Genomic DNA, 21,647 nt, shown 5'->3' with positions numbered 1-21,647 from the left:
TCCGGCCATTATCAAACCCGAGGTTTTGCCGCCGTGCTCCAGAAAGTCTTTTTGTTTTATTTTTTTTGATCAAATGTATTAAAGCCGTGTGCTTTAGATGTGTGTATCTGAGCAGGCATGTAGCCACTTGGGTAGCATGCTCAGGAGTAAGTAAGCTACCAACTGGAGGCTCTCCCACAGGGATGCTGCTGTTACAACTTTTTCTATACAGGCCTGCTGCTAAGGCAAAACACACACACACACACACACACACACACACACCACGTGCCCTATATTGGGTTGGTCCCCCCCTTGCCGCCAAAACAGCTCTGACCCGTCGAGGCATGGACTCCACAAGACCGCTGAAGGTGTCCTGTGGTATCTGACACCGAGACTAACGTTAGCAGCAGATCCTTTAAGTCCTGTTGTAAGTCGTGAGGCGAGGCCTCCATGAGCATCAATCAGTAGTGAGCCTTAGATCACTGGTTGTCCCTACTTGGAGCACTTTTGGTAGGTCCTGACCACTGCATACCAGGAACCCCCCAACAATACCTGCCTGATGTTGGGGACATGCCCTGACCCAGTCGTCTTGTCAAAGTGGCTCAGTAGCTTGGCCCTTTTTCCTGCTTCCAACATGTCAACTCCAAGATCTGACTGTTCATGTGCTGCCCAATAGAGTATATCCCACCCCTTGACCACCCTAGTGCCACTGGAACTAGATAGTCAGTGGTATTTACGTAACTTGTCAGTGGTTATAATGTTATGGCTGATCGGATGAGTGTATGTATGTGTTATTTGGTATTTTTCATCAAATCCTTTACTTTATTTTAATGCACAGGTTTTGTTTATTTGCCGATATATTTTCATATATTAGGTTTTATTTGTTTTCCAGTATATTCAGTTCTACAAAAATCATCATTGTTGTTCTCTCAAGATCAAAAACAACCAAAGAAGAAAGATTTAGGCCTTTACTGTTTCACATAGTTAGATAGACAGACAGACAGACAGACAGATAGCGAGACAGAGAGACAGACAGACAGAGAGATAAAGGGATAGGTAGAGGGATTGAGAGACGGATAGATACTGTATTGATCCCAAAGGACATTTGGCAGCCAGTAGCAAGTACACAATACAGCACATTAATACAATACAATAATTACAATAATACCAATAAATAATACAAATAAATGTCAAAAATATTACAATATGAAAAGGCAGTGAGGTTATAAGGAAATAATGAATTAATAATGTGCAGGAGGAGAGAGAATCAGCAGATAGAGGACAGTGCTGAATAAATATTTGCATATATTGGTATTGAAGTAAAGTGTCAGTATGTGTCCAGGAGGGCAGATGTGGGTATTTGGAGTGTGGTGCTTTTAGCTGTGTGTGTGTGTGTGAGTGTGTGTGTGTGTGTGTGTGTGTGTGTGTGTGTGTGTGTGTGTGTGTGTGTGTGTGCGCTTTGTAATTGCCCATTTAGGTTAAATGGTTAAATTACTTGCTTCCCACGAGTGAGTTTTAGTGAGTGATTCATTTCTGGAAGAATCTTTGAACAGAGTTGATGTGCCCACCGCTAACGAAGGTATGTGCACCAGCGTGAGCAGGAGCAAAAATTTGCTGCCAAGTGATAATTATAAGCCAGAGGTTCTCCCGAGAGGTTCTCCTGAGAGAGTTCTAATGCCAGTCACAGGGCAGTCAGTGCTCATATGGACGTAGCCCTGTGTTTACATCGTTGGAACAACAGTAAACCATCACTTATTAAATGCACCACAGCCTAACTAGAAAAGTGTGTTTCCATCATTCCCACTTCCATGGAGTTGCTATGCTGTCGCTATGGGGTCACTTGGGGTGAAACAGTTTTTTGCTTGGCGGTTGCTATGTTTATTATGATTGTATTATTGTATGTTATATTTCAAGTGGATGCTAAGGTGTTTCAGGTGGTTGCTATGATGTCCCAGGTGGTTGCTATGACTGTTTTCTGTGGTTTCGCAAATGGTTGTGATGGTACCCCAGGAGTTTGGTATGATCTTGCAACGTGGTTGCTAAAGCGTTGGTAGGGCTGTTGGGGTGTTCCTACGGTACTGGTAAGTGGCTTATGTGGTGTTACTAAGTGGTTGATATAGTGCCCCAGGTCGTTGCAGTAGTGTTGTTAATTGATTACTTGGTGGTTGCTGTGGCATGGGTATGTGGTTCCTATGTTGTTGCTGAGTGCTTGATATGGAATTGATGATGTTTCTAAGCGATTACTTGGTTGTTGCTATGTGCTTGATGTGGTGTTGCTAGATGACTGCTATGGTATCCCAGGTGGTTACTGTGGTGTTGCTATGTGGTTGTTGTGCGGAATCGATGATGTTTCTAAGCGATTACTCGGTTGTTGCAGTGGTACTGGTAAATGGTCGCCAAAGGTGGCTATGATGTTGCTATGTGCTTGACATGGTGTTGCTATGGTGTCCCAGGTAGTTACTATTGTGTTGCTAGGTGGTTGCTAGTTGGTTTCTCTAGTGTTTTATGTGGTTACTAGGTGGTTGCTATAATGTTGCTGAGAAGTAGCTAGCTGATTCCTGCTGTTAATAAGTGATGCAGGGTACAGAATATATATACATAAATCAATATAATAGTTGTGCATTGCTTTGTAATGGGTAAGCATAAGAATATGCAAATAGGCCGTAATTGTGCATTAAACCATATGGATGAGATCTCTCTGTATTTACTTTTGCTTAGAACATCAGAAATCTCCGTAATTTGACTTATTGGAGCTTGGAGACGTGTAGGGTGCCACATCTTATACTGCTGCCGTTCATTCAAAGCTTCCTTTACGGTTTAGAAATAAGGATTACTGTAGTTCCACAGATCCACAAATGTGGTCGCCCACCAGTTCTGCAAGAGTTTGGAAATGTGGAAAACACAGATGTGTGTATGCCTGTGTGTGTGTGTGTATGCCTGTGTGTATGCCTGTGTGTGTGTGTGTGTGTGTGTGTGTGCACGTTTGAACAGGCTCGGCCCACATGCCTTAATGTAGTTAATCCAGCCAGGCGTTGCGGCTAACGAGCAGCGCGGCACTGAAGAGGTGGAGGAAGTTGGGCGACATTGGATCATTAAGGCCCTGCACACACAAAGCCACACGAAGCAGTGGCCCACGGTACCCGCATGTGCGTCTCCGCAGGGCTCAGCCCGCCAAAAGAATCCAATTAGAGCAACACAAACAAAATAAAAAGCAAAACAAACATTGAAAACAAGTGCACTTCCCTCGGTGAGGCCAATTAGAGGCTGTACCACACAGGTCGCCAGCGGTGATGCAATCGCACATCGCTTTAATACGAACCAGGAGTCGTCCGCGGGAGGGATCCGGGCCAAATTCTAAATCCGATTACGCGTCCAGCAGACACGGCGGCTTCGGTTTTCACAGAAAGGTAAAAGCAGAATCGGAAGATAAATAAATCCTTCTACCAGGATGGTGCAGAATCAGGCCTGGCTCCACTCGAGGCCAAATGGGTCCACTTAACGGCAGATTGGGTTTCAAACTGTCATGTATTGGAATTTATCAGCTCCGTATCCAGTATCAGTGGATGAAAGACCTCCAGAGACCTGAACAGCAGTGTATCGGATCATGTCGAGCGATCATCTAGTTCTGAACACTCCTTATAGGCTGCATTAAGACTTAAGGCTTTTGGTGGTGGGGACCCTTCAGTGCTGATGTGTGTGTGTGTGTGTGTGTGTGTGTGTGTGGGGGGGGGGGGGGGTGGGGTGTTTAAATGCTAGGCAATGCTGGTTTCATAATGGGCCTATTCCCCTGCCATTGGCTTAAGTGGGTGTGTGCAAGCTTTCAGATGTTGGTGAACGTGTAGCTTTTATGAATTTCTCCCACTTTGATGTTCTACCAGGTGAAAAAGTTCAGCCTTTATTTTCTGTAAATCTGTGAAACACATCAGTTCAGATACAGTTGTGTTCTTTTATGATCAAACCTTTAGTGAAAATCAGGAAATACATAAATATATGTCCAAATGTTTGGGGACAACTCTTGTCTAGTCCCTATAGAGACGTACTACCAAAGGAATAGGACTCAGATAAACATGAACCTATTGGCACCATGCTGCCTAATGCCATGTGTTGGCTAGAGAATTATTAAGCCCCCCCTGCAGCATTGAGCTGTGGAGCAGTGGAACTACTGTGGTGCTCCATCCAGTACTTTTGGGATGAGTAAGAGATGAGGTGGGGTCATTAATGCAGTCAAATCCTCACAGCAATGCCCCTCCACATCTTCCCGGGACAGCAGATACAGTTACTCCAGTAACTCCTTTTTACACAACTTTGATTTTGGAAAAAACAATAACTGAGCAGGTGTCCCAATACTTTTGTCCATATATCGTCCTCATCAAGATCAAGTTACAGTCACAATAAAAGATATAAAGGCATGAGCAGTCAGCACATTAATGCCTAAGTCATGATTGACTAATAGTTTTATCAGTGTTTACTTTCTCTACAGTGCAGGTGCAGGTTTATAGGCCTCCTATTAGCCCCATTAAAGCCTGCTGGCTTGAGCCCAGATGATGAAGCACAAATCAACAAATCAGTGGAAGTACTCCAACCTGTAGCACACGCCATCTTCCACATAGCAGACCTTTTCTGGATCCCACCTGTGCCAAAAAAACAACAAAGACCACCCCCCTCGTAAAGAGCTGAGAGGAGCTGGGACGCCTCAGACGGCTTGCGTCAGGCTCCGCCTCCGTCCAAGAACACAGGCGAAAAGCAAGACCGGAAGCAATTAATCCCTAATTAGTCTTGTTTGTAATGCGGATCTTCAGACGAAGCCTGTGTGGTTTTATGGCCTTTTAGGAGAGACAAGCGTCTGTCTGGACTTGCCCTTCACTACACACAGCCCCTCCACCCACCCACCCATCAGAGAGCGAATGATTATAAAAAAAAAAGAAAGAATTTCACTCGTTTCCCCTTCCCAACACACACACAGCGCTCGTCTTTGCCGACATAAAGATAATTAGGGAGAGAGAAGCACGGGTGCTAACGGTGCAGGACAGGCAGGAAGCATCTCTAATGGAAAGGCTTGAAAGGCTTCAAACAGTAGCTTTGGATAAGAGTGGAACACATGAAAGAAAGATGAAACAGAGATGAAAGGGAGAGTGTCTTTTTCTTTCGGTCTCGTCCACCCGCCTCCCCTCAGCCACCGCAGACGCATACACACACAAAGCCCACCTGCGATTACAGCACCACCACCAGCAGAGCCAGAAAAGACCAGGTCTCGTAAAGGCATTGGCTTTGGATGGCACTTGCTTAAGGCGGTATTCTCTCAAGGCCTGGTCCGCATCTTTTTCCAGGAATTAGGGATGTCCCGATCTGATCCAGGGGATGGGGACTTTCAGGCATCCAGGTCCCAGTGGAGAAGTGTGGCATCAAAAGTTGCAACATCAATATTGGGGGGGTGGGAGACCTGGAAAGCAGCTCTCTGACCTTGGGCAACTCACCCTGTAAACCCAAACAACCTAAACCCAATTCCCAAGGGTCAGCCGTCCAACTCCTGACACCTGGTGATACCTCGCGATTGCTTTCTGGGGATGAAATCACTCCTGGAGTCCCGGACGCCGTCTTGAAGAGCGTTCAGGTTCTCGAAAACTTTGCAAGTAGCTTTCACCAGCCTCCCCTTAAACACTCAGATCTGCCCTCAGAGAGCTTTCCAGAGTGGGGTACGGGTGGGTGGCGGTATAGCGAATCCTTCAGCTATGGTGCTGCATAGGGACCTTCCGTCCTTTCCGGCACCCGGCAGCTAAATTTGGCTGAGAATCAAAGAGGCGACGGACACCGGACACTAGCGAATGCGGGGGCACCTGGGGAGGCCACTCCCGCAGGTGCTTTAGCTGGAACACCACATCAGGTTGCTCAGACTTGAAGAGAGGGTGGAGCTGGGTGCTTGCTCAGGGTTATGCTGCTGTAAACATGACCCACTTTTAGGACCGCCCGTTCCACATGGAGTGGAAGATCTTCAAGATCTTCAGGACCTACGTTGTGCACTGGGGGCCTGAGGAGACATTAGAAAGGAGCTTTAAGCGACCCAGTATCTACTTCGGCTACAGTTAGATAGCCGTGTGTGCTCAGTGTCTGGGCATGGCGGTTGGAAACCACAAGTTCTCGCAGGTGTACAGGGCGGTGTTATCAAGTTTAGGTCATGTTTGCAGGAATTCCGCCAGACCGTACCTCAAGTTCTTACCTCAAGACGCAAACCCAAAGTTCAGGGGGGTGGTGGAGAGGTCTGCGGGATTACGATTGCCCTTTGCTTGTCCTTTGGCAGGCGAGATCTGGACCTCGAGTGGGACGATGGATGTTTCCAGCGCGGGAACACGTCAGTTCGGCTATCGGCGAAATCAGTGTCGTCTGCTCCAGTTGTTAATCGTCTGCAGGGCTCTCCAGGGAGCGATAGGGAAGTGAAAGCGAGCTTACACCAAAACAGATGCTAGACGGAGAGGCTAACGCCAAGAGGGGAAGTGTCTACCCGAGACTTGTGCTTTATGGCCGTGCGGACGTAGCTGGGGTGGGGTGGGGGGTTCGAGTTAGCGGGTACGCGGAGCTCCTCACTGGGAGATGCTGTTGCCGGCCTGCCAAACACTTTTCTCGACCTCGTCCGTTCGCTTTGTGCTCGGAGGCTCGTATTTTACGCACACGTCTGCTAAGACACTTAGTTGTTGGCTGGGGGACGAGGGGGATCGTCTGATCTGAGGAATGAGACACGTGAGCCGGTTACAAGTGAAGAGACTCGCGGATCGAGCTGCTAGTGCTGCCTGTTTCCAGCTGGGACGATGCCACATACCTTGTGGTTGTTGTGGTCGACTGCAGCCCATCTGTTGCTGCACAGGTTATATCAGCCACTGTGTATCTCACTCTTCATCGGTGAGATCGTGGCTTCAGGGCCGCTGATGCCTACTTGTTATTTGGGTGGTGGGCCATTCTCGGCTCAGCAGCCACCCTGAGATGGTAGTGGCAGAGCTCTGTGACCCCTTGGCTTCCTGGCTCCCTGGTTGCTTGAACGGACAACGTCCAAGATCTGGAGGTTGGACTAAACACATTGTCCAAATTTCCTGATGAAAATACTGAAAGTAATGAAGCCAGACAGCTTCGTAAGCCAGGCCGGGTCGGGTTCGATAACTGCTGAGTTTGCCCTCATGTTCACTTATTGAGGCTTCCGAAGTCAAGGCTGTTAAAAAGAGTTTATCCTGCCACATGTTAAATGCCTTTGCTCGTGCCTCTATGTCTTTTATTGTGGCTGTAACTTGAGCTTGATGATACACTAAATGGACAAAAGTATATGGACACCTGCTCATGTATTCTTTCTTCTGAAATCAAGGGTGTTAAAAAGAGCTGATCCTGATTTTGTTGGATTTTGTTGAACTGTATCTACTATCCAGGGAAGAAGGCTTTATAGATTTTGGAGGAGCATTGCTGCGAGGATTTGATTGCATTCAGCGACAAGAGTGTTTTCCGTGAGGTCAAGATGATCACCATCCCCAAACTTCCAACTCATCCCAAAAGTATCGGATGGAGCACCACCATCCATCATTCCAGAGAACACATGTAGATCCACTGACTCCACAGCTCAATGCTGCTGGGGGGCTTTATATCCCTCTAGCCCGCCCCTGGCATTAGACAGCATGGTGCCAATAGGCTCATTCAGTTTATCTGCTCCAGAGAGTTGTGTTGTGTTGACGTGTCCACAAAAGGTGCTGAAACATCTGGACCTCAAGATGGGGAAGAGGATGGCTAACATCAACTGATTTAGCTACAGTCGCTAACTGAACACCAGCAAGTTGGACCTAATGAAGCGCTTCTAATGAAAAGGAACCGACCAGCCCACGCTTAGCTCATGCTAGCCCTTTAAAGGTCAGCATTAGCTCATGCCAAGAGTGTGAGACCTTCCTTGTAGGGTGTACATGACCGGCCCCTGACTGTCCAGGCTGTAGATTATTGTGGATTGCGTCCCCTGGTGATTAGGGCCTGATGTGCTGTATGTTTACCATACTGCCGTAATGCCTCCGTCACGTGTCTGGAATGTTCTATCAGATGGAGGCGTTGAAACGGCGAGCCGATGCTAGCTGTGATTGAGCTGGTGCCGGAGACGCGGACAGTCCGCCGGTGTCCCGGGACAGGCTCCGTATGCTTTCCTGGAACGGAGCCTAATGTTTTTGCCCTCTGATATCGGAGCAGATCGGTGCGGCCGTCCCGCTCTGTCCGCGGGTCCCATTAAAACCTCATTAAATGTGAGCGGGAGTGCCAGAGAAGGCAGCGGGAGCTTATGATGGCTATCAGAGGAGGCCTATACACACACACACACACACACACACACACACACACACACACACACAGTATGATGCTATTCGCTCTTTCTCCCCGTCTACAGGTCTCTATCTCTCTCTATTTCTCTCTCTCTCTCTCTCTCTCTCTCTCTTTTTTTCGCTCTTTTTTTCTGATCTGTCTTTTTCACCTTTTAAGTTTCCTCAAAGTTAAAGCTTCCTTTCTTCCTCTCTCTCTTTCCTCCTTTTTTTTCTTTCATCACCCTGCTCTGTCAATTTCCTCTTCTCCTTTATTTCTTCTCCCCCTCTCTCTCTCTCTCTCTCTCTGTGTCTCTCTCTCTCTCTCTTTGTCTCTCTCCCCCTCTCTCTCTCTCTCTCTCTCTCTCTTTCTGTCTCTCTCTCTGTCTCTCTCTCTGTCTCTCTCTGTCTCCCCCCCCCCCCCTCTCTCTCTCTACTTCTTATTCCTTCTCCTTTGCTCTCTCACCCTTTGCTGTATGTTTTCTTTCCCTCTCTCTCTTCCTCTCTTCAGGCTGTCCTGTGTGTGTGTTCAGTAATGCTGCAGGCTGTGTGTGTGTGTGTGTGTGTGTGTGTGTGTGTGTGTGTAGATGGGATCTCAGCTGGTTCTCTCTGGTCTGAGGAGAGTCTGGATGTGGAGAGGTTGAAGGTTCAGAGCGGCTCTCACTCCACTTCTACTTGTGTTCTTTTCAGTGGAACAGGACCTGATTAATGCACCCAGAAACACGGTTGGTGAAGGGACACACACACACATACACACAGCGGCCGGACCCAGAGCGAGCCGTATCCCTTACTAAAACAAAACAGGCTGATTGGGAAGTGGGCCCTAGACAGAGGCCCGGAGTTTACTCAGTAATAAAAGCTGCTTTCCTTCGACCAGTTCAGCTTTAACAGGAGGCCTTTAATTCAGAGAGGAGGAAGCAGCGAACTGTAAAATCCACTATACCAGAGCTCTCTCTCTCTCTCTCTCTCTCTCTCTCACACACACACACACACACACACACACACACACACACACATACATACACGCATACACACATACATACACGCATACACACATACATACACACACACACGCATACACCCCTTCAATGACTAACATATGTGCTCTCCATCCTTCATACATGCTCTCCCCTCCACTCTCTCTCTCTCTCTCTCTCTCTCTCTCTCTCTCTCTCTCTCTCTCCCTTCATCTCTCATCACTCTCTCTCTCATCTCTCTTTCTCTCTCCTTCCCTCTCTCTAACTTTCTCTAATTACTCTATCTCTCTCTCTCTCTCCCTTTCTCTTTTTCTCGTCCTCACTTCCACACTCACACTCTCTCTCATCCTCCATCTCTCATCATTGTCTCTCTACCTCACTCTCTCTTTCTGTCTCTCTCTCTCTCTCTCTCTCTCTCTCTCTCTCTCTCTCTCTCTCTCTCACTTTCTTCCCCTCTCTCTCTCTCTTTCTCTCTTCCTCACTTCCTCACTCACACTCTCTCTCTCTCTTATCCTCAATGTCTCATCACTGTCTCTCTTCCTCTCTCTCTCTCTCTCTCTCTCTCTCTCTCTCTCTCTGCTGATGGTCAGTGTGCATAGTGCTGATGTGAGTTCTGCTGGTCGTTGTGTGTGTGTGGTTGGGGGGGGGTCTGTGTGAAGGTCAGCAGCGGGGGGTTGGGGGGGCTTGAGTTGTTCTGCTGTCAGTTGCTGTAAGTTTGAACACGGCCTACAGAGTGTGGGGGGTCAGCGGGGTCTGTGTGTGTGTCTGAGCCTCTTCACAGCTGTTCTGGCTTGTGGAGGTTATGAGTGTGTGTATAGAGGTGTGTGTGTGTAGGTGTGTATGTGTGTTTTTTTTGGGGGGGATGATTCCAGATGTACGGTGTTTGGGGTTTTACTGTATTCGTGTTTGGCAGCTGCCAAAGGTCAAAGGTCACCTGTGAATTGAACCACAAAATTGGGAGGACTTGTGATTTCCCTGGAAGAGAGAATACTCTCTCTCTCTCTCTCTCTCTCTCTCTCTCTCTTTCTCTCTCTCTCCCTCCAAATCCCCCCCCCCCTCCTGCTCCCCGCCCCTGTTTTTCCTGCTCAGGCCGGACAGAAGTGTATCTGTTCGAGTGTACTGAGGTGATTAGTCCCTTCGTTAGTTTGTAAAAGCTGGGACTCGTTCCATTCAAAATATTGAAGGATGGAAATTAGATACATTTCCAGGTAGCCCCCCATACCCCCCCCCAAAGAGAAACCGCAGAGCGAAAAGGGTGTTGATGGCCGGGCTGTCGACAGATGTTTTTAATTGCATTCATTAATTAGATCTGTCTCTGTCAGACTAGCAGAACCTGCGTTCCTCTCAGCTGGCCTGTCACACTCATCCAGCAGTCGCCAGGAAAGCGTTTAGGGCTCCAGTGGCAAGCTGCCATCAGCCCGTGTGACAGAGAGCACTCTGAGGAACTGCCTGAATGAGTGAACACACTGTATATCTGACCTATGTCACAATATGTCCAAATGTTTTTGGACACCCCTAATAAACCCCTAATAAACACATTCAGCTTTAAGCTTTAAGTTGCACCCATTGCTGCTGACACAGATGTGCAAATCCACACAAATACATATAGCTTGTCTAGTCCCTGTAGAGAAGTACTGCCAATAGAATAGGACTCTCTGGAGCAGATCATCATGAACCTATTGGCATCATGCTGCCTAATGCCAGGCGTGGGCTAGAGGGGTATAAAGCCCCCCAGCACTAAGCTGTGGAGCAGGGGAACTACAGTTGTTCTCTGGAATTATTTTTATAATATGAAAAGTAATCCACAGAATATGCACACACACACACACACACACACACACACACACACACACACACACACACTGCGCACGGACACTGCAGTGAGTGTTTTTGATAGGGATCAGCCGGGCTGGAGAGCTCAGTGTGTTTAGAGAGACCAAACCCACTCAGCCCACTTTATCTGACCCAGATTGTCTTTGTCCACTAATCCCACTTCCTGATTATTCCTGTTGACCACTGCAGAACAGCAAGCTCTTCTGTCCAGGTCAGCACATCCTGTGAGAGAGAGTGTGAGAGTGTGTGTGTGAGATAGAAGATTGTGTCTGACTGTGCACGAACAGGCATTTACTGATTATCTGCTGCACTTCACTGGACAATAGAGGAATAGGGATGTAGGACCTCCCAGATCCCCTCCATCCCTACTTCCTGTTCCTGTACTAACACCATAGCAACCACCTGAGACACTGTAGCAACCACTCAACTCCATAGAAACCACCTGGGTTAGCAACCGTGTGGCAACACTGCATAAAGCACCTAGCAACTATTTAGCAACACCACAGCAACCACCCAGAATATCATAGTGACCACCTAGCAATCAGTTAACAACACCATAGCCACCAACTACTATAGAAAATACCCGGGATACCATTTCAGCCACTTATCAACTCCATAGAAACCACCCGGGACAGCAACAGTATAGCAACACTGCATAAAGCACCTAGCAACTATTTAGCAATACTAGAGCAACCACCTTGCAACACCACAGCAACCACCCAGGACACCAAAGTGACCACCTAGATGGTTAACAACACCATAGAAACTACCAGGGATACCATAGCAACCACTTATCAACTCCATAGAAACCACCTGGGACAGCAACAGTATAGCAACATTGCATAAGGTACCTAGCAACTTCTTAGCAACACTAGAGCAACCACCTTGTAACTCCACAGCAACCACCCAGCATGCCAAAGTGACCACCTAGATGGTTAACAGCACCGTATTCACTAACTACTAACACCATAGAAACCACCAGGAATACCACATCAACCATGTAGCAGCATAACATCTGTCTGGATCTGTCTTGTGAATTGCGAGACTACCCCGCCGTATCCGTGCTCCCTTAACCCATAGAAGCAGGTTCATTCCCATGGACAAGGCCGATGCTTTTCCAGCCTCCGGGTTGGGGAAACCCCCACCTGACTCCGCTGCTTCCAAGCAGAGCTCTGGCACATCTGCCTGTGGCGGCGGCGGCGGTGGCTGGAACACGGTACAGATTTATGCCTGCCTGATGCTGATGGGGTTATTTGTGCAGGGCAGTGAGGTTGCTTCTTGGAATAATGGGACAAATGCTTGGAAGCTGTAACCCTCACTTGACGTTCTGGTTATTTGTCTGATGTCCTAAATTAATAGGAAAACTGGAGAGAAAACATATATTATATTTATGCAATATATCCCAAGTAATCCATATTTTGGGACGTATATACTACATATGCTTACTTTGTCAGGGCGTGTCCGTCTAAGTGGAAGCCATACTTTCTGGTGAGGGCCTTTATAAATAGTACAGCTTACCTCTTGTCCATGTTTATCTCTCTCTCTCTCTCCCTCTCTCTCCATCCATGTGGTGGGAGCCTCCACAGCTAGAGTAGCGACGTGCCTCGCGGGTATTATGGGTCTTCCACTGGAGCTCTGGCACCATGTGGGCTTTCCGCACGAGACGAGGAATCCCTGATTAGAATGCCTCACAGCGCTAGGCTAATTCACCCCAGCTACTTCAGTCACCCACACATGTCTAATTAGAGATGAGACGTCCCCCTGTCTGCGAAAGCTCCCCTAAAGACTGTTTATGGAGCATCCAGCCTTGTCGTCAAGAGCGTGGAGAGTAGGGAAAGCACCCTCTGTTTCAGAAGTGAAGTAGGCACCTTTCCAACTAGATTCCAGAGCCACCGTCGGGAAAGCTGGAGGTTTCCTGAACGAGTTCCTGTTTTGCGTTCCCATGTCAAGAACCGTGTCCGTTAACATAACAGAAGTGACGCAAACAGCAGCGAAAGGTGGGTTCCTTAGGTTACTCCTCACTGTCCTGTTCCAGTTTCTGCATCTGAGACACTTTGACAAGAACCAAACTGTGATGTTCTAGACAATGACTGGGGCAGAACATCTCCAGAACATCAGACAGGTCTTGTGAGGAGTTCCTGGTACGCAGTGGTCCTTACCTAGGAAGGACAGCCAGTGAACCTGCGACAAGGTCATGGGCACCTAAGGCTTATTGATGCTCCTGGAGGCCTCACCCACCCCACAGCTTACAGGACTTGAAGGACCTGGAGCTAACGTTAGCCTTGGTGCCAGATACCACCGAGGTTCCTCAAATGGACTGATCTGTTGTGGCGGCACAGGAATGACTTACTCAGTAATAGGTAGTTATGTCATGTCTGATGTCTGAGTATATGTATCCGATCTAGGACCACTTTTAAAAGTGGCTCAGATCTAGACCTTCGCTTCTCCATCCACCACACGTATCCGCAAAAGGCCGCAAAAATTGAAGGTTGGCTCTGAACAACCTTCAGATGTTCATCATTGGAGAAAGATGACCACTTTCAAAGTGGCCTTGATCTGGGTTGAATAGATTGGATTTGTGTGTTCACACAGATCTGAGTCTCATTAAGGCCCAGATGCCTTTGAGCCACTTCAGCCTGGTAACGTGAACAGAGCTAAAAGGGTTCTTGGAACAGCAGCTCAGGAGCTCGGTCTGAAAGTGAGCTTCTGGACACGTTCCTGCTTCCTTTTAAAACGATGTTGTCCAGTAGCCAAATGAAGGGTTGTTAATCTTCCATAAGTTTCAGAATGGAGTGTATACACTCTCATGATCGCAAGCTAGCTTATCCATCACCTTCAGCGTTCTCTGGACTCAGCCTGCATCTGGTTGACTTGGTCTCGTTTGTCAGATGTTTGTTCACAAACTGCAGGACCACTTTTCCCTTCATCCTCCTGCCAAGTCATGGTTTTCCCTTACAGTTTCCCTGCTCCGTCTCGTCCTGGCCTGCCTTGAGTAATTCTCCCGTGGGCTGGTGTGTCTGGGGCACACGGTGCGGAGGCCTGCGGTTCCCAGAAGCTGTGCGAGGTCAGCCGGAGGTTACCCATGCTTCCCCCTCCGCCACACATATTTCTCATCTGATAAGCGCTGGCTGAATAACCAGTCGAGATTTGTGAACCGCTGGTGTGTCTAGCGGAATCGGGGACGTGTGTGTGTGCGTGTGTGTGTGAGTGTGTATACGTCTGTACTGACCCTCTTTGGCCGGTTGAAGCCGCTGGCCTCACAGAACCTGTGACGGGCTTCCTGTCTGAGTAGTTTATACACTTGTTGTTTTCCCCCCTCCTCCTCTTACGTCTCCCAGTGTTCTGTCACTTCCGTCACTCATCATGCTGTTGTCGCTTTTCTCAAGAAGACTGCAGGGTAGCAGTAACGTGGCATATTAAAAACAAGGAAAGGGTTCCGGTTGGCTAGCAACCAGCTTCATAACAGCCGACAAAACTCGCTAACTTGCCAGTCAGTCCGAGTTGGTTGCAAGGCAGCTAGCCCACTTGCCAGTCAGTCCCAGTCGGTTGCTAGCAAGCTTGCCAACTTGCTGCCTAACTTGCCAACCAACCTGTATTGTTTTTTAGCTAGCTAGCAAACTTGCCAACTGACTACCTAACCTGCCATCCATTCTGTTTTAGTTTGTAGCCAAAGCAAACGTTGCAGTTACAGTCTGTCAGTGTTTTTTATTTAATTTTTTTAAAAACAATTTAGCTGACTTGCCAACCAGAGTTAACTTGTCAGTCAGTCCGAGTTGGTTGCTAGCAAGCTTGCCAATTAGCTGCCTAACCTGCCAACCAGTCTGTTTTAGTTTGTAACCAAAGCAAACCTGCCAACCTGCTGACTTACTTGCCAACCACTCTGAGTTGAATGCTAGCTACCTTCCCAACCGGCTGCCAACAATTTATCTAACTTGCCAACCAGAGTTAACTTGCCAGCCAGTCTGAGAACCAGAGTTGGTTGTTAGCAAGCTTGCCAACCTGCAGCGTAACTTGCCAGCCTATCTGAATACCTCTATGACGATGCCGTGTCCTTTTTTCTGTTTCTACCACTTTGGATTTCTTGGAATCTTTGAGTTCATCAAAACTAAAACTGAGCAAAGCTTCACTTGCGATATTTATTTATGGTGTTAAACTCTTGATCATGTCCCTTGAAATGAGTAGAAAACCCTAAAAATACTAGAGTGACCACGGCCCGGTATCAAAAGCACCGTACGCTTTCCCCTTCAGTATGAATCTTGCGGGCGGATTTTCCCCTAGCCAGGGGCGTTCACAGACGTTTGTCTTAGCTAAGGGAAAACCATGAGGGATTTACTACCATGACAGAGGATTTGCTGTAGTAAAATCCCGTCATCTAATCCTGAGCTAGTCCTCGCCTAATTCTAATTTTAAAGCACTGCTGTACTCCAGCAATATCACATTTCCTGACCAACAGTAAACGGAGGTCAGTGAGCGCCAGTGAGCGCCAGTTAACCGGAGATTCGTCACCCAAGATTCGTCCAGTATTGACTGGTGAAATATTCCATCAGCCAATCAGATAAGCTGTTTAAACTGGAATGAGATCAGCAACAAACGAGAACAGCGCTATCAAGAGCTGCAGGCTGTGGGAATGAGCTCATTTCTATGCTATGGCGATGACGTTGGACGCGCTTGTGGCTACCCAGTAGGCTATATCCTGTGGATATGTGGCAGGGCTTAGAGCCTGGTTTAACTTAGCAAATCAGTTCATCTAAGATCAACAAGGATCTGCAGTCCAGCCTGCTGTCTCGAACACGAACGTCACGTGGCCTTGACCTCACCGACATTCCCCCTCACTGTCCCTCTTCATACACATAGCCATGTTTTTCTTGTATGCGGAACAGAGGTGGTGTTTATGAAATGAGTGGCTTAACGACTGATTGTTAACCCATTCATCTAGAGTTATTATCGTCATAGTGATGTACATTTGATTTACCCTACATAACTATGTTACTGATTTAAAGCGTGCATATGTGCAGTTCATTAGGTGATGGTGTTTCTCCAGCATTGAGCTGTGGAGCAGTGGAGGAACTGGGTTCTCTGGAATGATGGTGGAGCTCCATCCAGTACTTTCGGGATGAGTTGGGGAGGAGGATGATGAGGTCGGGTGGGGATCATCACCCAACATCCTGACCTCACTATCGCTCTTGTTGCTGAATGCAATCTGCAAACTGTCTCTTCTGATTATAATATACTTCTAATAAAGTTCTAGTTGCTGAGATGCAGCGGATCCATCATTTATGATCCATCATGCTAAAACGATAGAGTTCACGAAAGTGAGAGACTAGAACCAAACTGTGACGTCTAGACGACTGGGTCAGAACATCTCCAAAACATCAGGCAGGTCTTGTCGGGTGTTGTTGGTATGCAGTGGTCAGTACCTACCAAAAGTGCCCCAAGGAAGACCACCTATAGTGTATCGATGCAATCCATGGAGGCCTCATCTCGCAACTTACCGAACTTTAAGGATCTGCTGTTAACATTAGCACATTCTTGGTGCCAGACACCAAAGGACACCTTCCACACACAGTATTATGGCTGATGATCGGTGCATGTCAGACTTCATCAGTTCCAGTTTTCGAGAGCTGGTGGTGAGTTCCCTGCTCAGTGCTTTAGCAAATTCTAGTAGAAAGCCTTGCTTCCAAGGACAGTAGAGACAGTTACTCCAACAAAAGCAGGAGAAAGTCTTTATGATACCCTTGAAACAGTAAAAAAGCAGGTGTCCCAATACTTTTGTCAATAAAGTGTAACTTTGATTGCCAGATATCTGCAGCCCTTCTGCAAATACTGGGACAGATTTTTTTATATAGAAACTTGTGTGTTTGCTGAGGTTCCTCTGTTGAGGGACCTTCATCTGCATTTGTGTTCTTTGACAGTTTGGAGAGGGGTGATTTAAACCAAACTGATTACTTTTTATAGCGGAGGAGAACGTAAAATCTCGGACTGCAACGGACCGTGTAGAATTTATAACCCGAGTGAGGTCTCAGCAGTTTTTCATTTGCACTCATTGGTGTTTTTCCCTTTTTTTCCCACCGCTTGCGTCTTGCTTAAACTCTCTTTCTCCCCATGTGTCTTCACTGTCCATCTGTGAGCTGGGGAAAGCCTCCATTTGGCTTTGTGGTCTCTGTGAACCCCCCCCCCCCCCCCTCTGAAATGAGCACTTTAAATCATTATACCTCCCAGTCTGCTTTATAAAAAATGACAAACAAACATCATTAGTCCTTCCACAATTTCCTTCAGCCTGTCGAAGCAGAATGGCTGAGGGAACCGTGGCTTCAGCTCGGCTCTCCGTTCTGCTCTCATTCCGGGCAAACCCAAATTTATGCGAAGTGCACATGGGATGGCGTTTAGAAAGGCCTTTGGAATGGCAGCAATGCGTCAACATGTGCCGTTAAGCCTAAAAGAGAAAAGGAAAGAAACTTGTTTATGATCTTCAGCTTCTCCACAGGTCAAAAGTATAGAAGCAAGCAACTCTTTCTGCCCATAAATCTGCTCTTCAGTTAATTCCCCCGATTTCTCAGTGCTGTTGTTGCTTTGCTGATATGTAAAGAACATGCTCTCACAAAGGTCTTTTTGTACAAGAAAAGAAACCCACAAATAGGAATATACGTCATCCATCAAATCAGGAAAAAGTGCTGAATGAACTGTTTGAACTGCGCTTTGAGCATTTTGAACAAGAAACATGTGCATCCAACAACAAGGGAAGCCTTATATACAGCTTTTATACAGAGATGGGAAACAAGGTAGCAGATAGGTAGGTACTCAAAGCTGTAACTCCACCTAAGGGGGCCGATTTACTGTTACCAACCAACGTGAACATGGGCTCGGCCCAAATGCTCAGGCGAAAGATTTCGATCGCCAGCAGTGTTGTACCAGTTTTCACCGAAAATGAACTGCTACCCATCTGTCACCCGTCAAAAATGACAGCTACTCCCAACCCTGCATATGTACTGTATCCGGTAGTAAGTATGGGCGTGTTCTGGCTTGAATGATGATGATTAGAGCAGTTATTTCTCCCACTGTTGTTCTACAGTCCTGTTTCCACAGTATTGCAGAGATCTTACCAGTGAAGCGGCCAGTTAATATGGAATAAATGACTGTACTGGAAACTGTACTCTACACATTTGCAACCTTAGTCTCCTGCATTTACCTGCTCTTCCGTATCAGCCGTGCATGTGCTACTATCACTGGAGTGTTTTGCTAGTACTTTTAGTATCGCTGTTCTACAACCCCGTAACCTATTAAGACATACCTGGTATTTCTCACGGTAGCTACTCTGTATTTACACAGTGCCCCAAATATTTACTTGTGAGTTCAACATAATTACAGATTACATTCGGTGCAATTATTGCATTGTAGCACTAAGTACTGCTGTACATAACTGGTAGTTTTCACATTAGTTACTATGTACTTAAAGCTGTGTACCAGAAATGACTTAATACCTATAATGAAGCTACTGTAGGTACTACTGTATCATAAAATAGAAAACAGTACTGCCAGTGGTCTGTCGTAAAATCTTCACACATCTCATTTACAAAAATAGTTCTCTAAAGTATCATCAGTTGAAAAGGCATTTCTATGGCATTGTACTAAGGAACATAAATTTTTAATAATAATACATTCAAGTAATATGTAAATAAGTAAATTAGAAATGCCGTCACCCTCTTTATTATTTGCTATTAAATAGCATCTAATTATTTACAGTAACAAATCAGTCATAGACTAAATGTACCTAAATAGTTATTTATGTTTTGTTCTAGAAGAAGCTTTTATATTTGTAAAGAATCTTTAGATTCTGTGGATTTCCTCTAAGAAGCTTCTCCTGTAGAAAAAGGAACCAACATTAGTTATTCTATATTGTTATTTTTTTTTTATTGAATTAAGACATATATAACAGTCCAGTGCTTATCATTATTATCCACATAATAGAAATCCAGGTGCTTATCTTAAAGTTTAAATATGTAAACATTTAAATAAAATATAAATATGTGAACAAGGGGAAAAACAATATATATATATATATATATATATATATATATATATATATATATAATATATACACACAAAATAAACCAATTAAAAATATTACAAATCCAGTGATTTTCCTAACTTTAAAATAAATATATAAACTAAACAAAAATCTATATAATAAATATATGTACATAAAGTAAAAAAACAAGAAAGTTATCAATTATATATATATATATATATATATATATATATATATATTTAAATTCAGTGTTTATACTAACTTTTACATAAATAAATAAAAACAAATAAAATCTAAATATATGAACACACTTTTTAAATCTAGTTATAAATAATGTGTGTAAATATAAATTATATATATATATTTAAATATATTAGGAAATATAGCCGTGCTTAACGCTTATTAGTATCATGTGTTGAGATTATTTATTTTTATTTTATAAACCCGTTTCTGCAGCATTGATGCTCGCAGTGCAATAAAGTGCAGTAATGACTGTTAACACTGATGCAGCTGAAAGTGCTGAAAAGACCTTACCTTTCCTCCCTCCCTCTCTAGTCCCAGGAGTCTCCATGGTGTCTGTGTCCTTCGCTCAGTAAACAGATGGAGAGCACTTTGCGCAGTGACAGTGATATCTCTTAACATCGCTCTTCTCTGTTTGTCTAAGCGCTTGAGTAAAGCTCTGTTCCCCCAGTTCCAGCCAGAAGCCAAAGCGCTCTTCCGTTAAGTCCAGCCCGGGCTTAATATCTGAAACCACAGAGCCGTTCCACCAAGCCGACCTGAAGTCCAGTAAAAACAGCAAGTGTGGACCAGCGGAAAATTTATGTCCAGTAATGTTTCTGCGCACAGTAACCGCTGACACGACCTCGGCTTTTTACGGCTCTTCATTTGTTTGTATTTGTTTTATATTAAAAGCATGGGTGAGTCATACAGGGCCTGGCTGCTGCGGCCGAGTGAGGAGCTGGTCTTGCTGGAGTGAACATCTGCAGCCTGTGGAAGGAGCCGCAGTGTAAAACCTACTGAGATGAAGTCTGAGTGACTTCAGTGTTTTTGAGGCAAATTCTCCCAAATCGAACCGTATAAATGTACCTGCTTTGAGACGGACACAGGTACATAGGTATGTTTGTGGACACCCCTTACTGAATGAACATTGCCAACATGCTGCCTAATGCCAGGCGTGGGCTAGTAGAGGGGTATAAAGTGGAACCCACAGTGGAACTACTGTGTTCTCTGGAATGATGGATGGACACATTAATATACTATATTATATTTACATTTACATTTATGGCATTTAGCTGCCACTCTTATCCAGAGCGACTTACAAGGTTACTCGTATTACAGAGGAGGGTCAGTGTAGTGTTAGGAGTCTTGCCCAAGGACTCTTATTGATGTAGCGCAGCATAGTCACCCAGACCGGGAATCGATCATACTATTATACTATTTTATGCTGACTAAATAGCTTACTTTTATTGTCCTGTTCCATTTGTATCCAATACCATTGTTTTTTTAATTAATTAATTAATCTATTTATTTATTCGTTCATTCATTATCATGCGTTAATGTGTTGGTTTATTCTTTATCTTATTTTTGGGAAACAACCCAGATTTTCAAGGGTTAAACTGTCCCCCTGGCGTTCCCTGAGGAAGGTGTTGATTTATTTGGATCCTCTCAGGGTTGCCAGCAGTAACGCTGGTCCCGAGCTGTAGCACGAAGGCTTTTCCCACTCTCTGAGCCAGCTCCCTGCCGGCCGCGGCTCAGATCGGCTCTCCCCTGCCTCCGCTCCCCCTTAGAGACACATATTAAAACAGCAAATCCTTTAGTCTCGCATAAAGAGTGTGTGTGAGCGCTGAGTTTTTGTGTTGGGATTCCTCTGGAGGGGTAGCGACCATGTGTGGGAATTAAACACCTCCTGCTTGCGTGTGGCGGCAATCAACCCGACCGCCCTGCTGACCCACCGCTGACGGGTCACCGTTTTCAGAATGAAGTCTTGAGTTCGTCTAACGTCACTTAGAACCTAGAACCTAGAACCCAAAGTACTTCACATCCCACTCCCAACTGGGCCTGGAAATTTGGTAAACTTTGGATGTATTTTTGCTAGCAACCGAACGCGACTCTGCTATTAGCTGTTAGGCCGAAACACTGGCCTGCTGTTTGCTAAGTTAGCTTTAAGCTAAGCTCAGATCCAACCCCAGCAGTTCTGGACTGTTTGGCTGTGACTAGGATGGCGATACAATTATTTACTTTGAGGTTTTACTGTTTATGTTAAGCTAGTTAGCTTACTTAGCATGCAAACAGCATCAAAACTGAGAATTTTTAGGTGACCAGGCTTCCAGTCCAGCTCCAGTCACACCTATTTCGCAGGACGACATGAAACCATAACCATATTAATATACAGTGGGAGTCGAGTTCAGCATGTGGGATCTTCTCCACATACTTTTACTGGTGTTTACAGCAGCTAGGCTAATGATCAGAAAAGTCTAATTGATGAATATTTGTTTTTAATTCATGCCTATTTTGATTTGCTTTGAT

The 21,647-nt window shown here is 45.8% G+C and overlaps 1 protein-coding gene across 3 annotated transcripts in view; it reads left to right on the top strand.

Moving 5' to 3' along the window:
• Nucleotides 1–21,647, top strand: part of bbs9 (Bardet-Biedl syndrome 9) — a 157,432-nt gene that overhangs the window by 96,376 nt on the left and 39,409 nt on the right. Inside the window, exon 24 of one of the 3 annotated variants that reach the window (XM_072668460.1) lies at nt 16,111–16,164. The exons of the other annotated variants lie outside the window; for them this stretch is intronic. Within the exon in view, the coding sequence (XP_072524561.1) occupies nt 16,111–16,118 (8 nt within the window). The 3' untranslated portion in view covers nt 16,119–16,164. Of the gene's footprint in view, nt 1–16,110; nt 16,165–21,647 lie in introns of those variants that run through there. 3 annotated transcript variants of the gene reach the window in all.

This window comes from Salminus brasiliensis, chromosome 23 (genome assembly GCF_030463535.1).
Source record: "Salminus brasiliensis chromosome 23, fSalBra1.hap2, whole genome shotgun sequence".
Classification (NCBI taxonomy): domain Eukaryota; kingdom Metazoa; phylum Chordata; class Actinopteri; order Characiformes; family Bryconidae; genus Salminus; species Salminus brasiliensis.
This window is presented reverse-complemented; position numbering and strand designations above follow the sequence as displayed.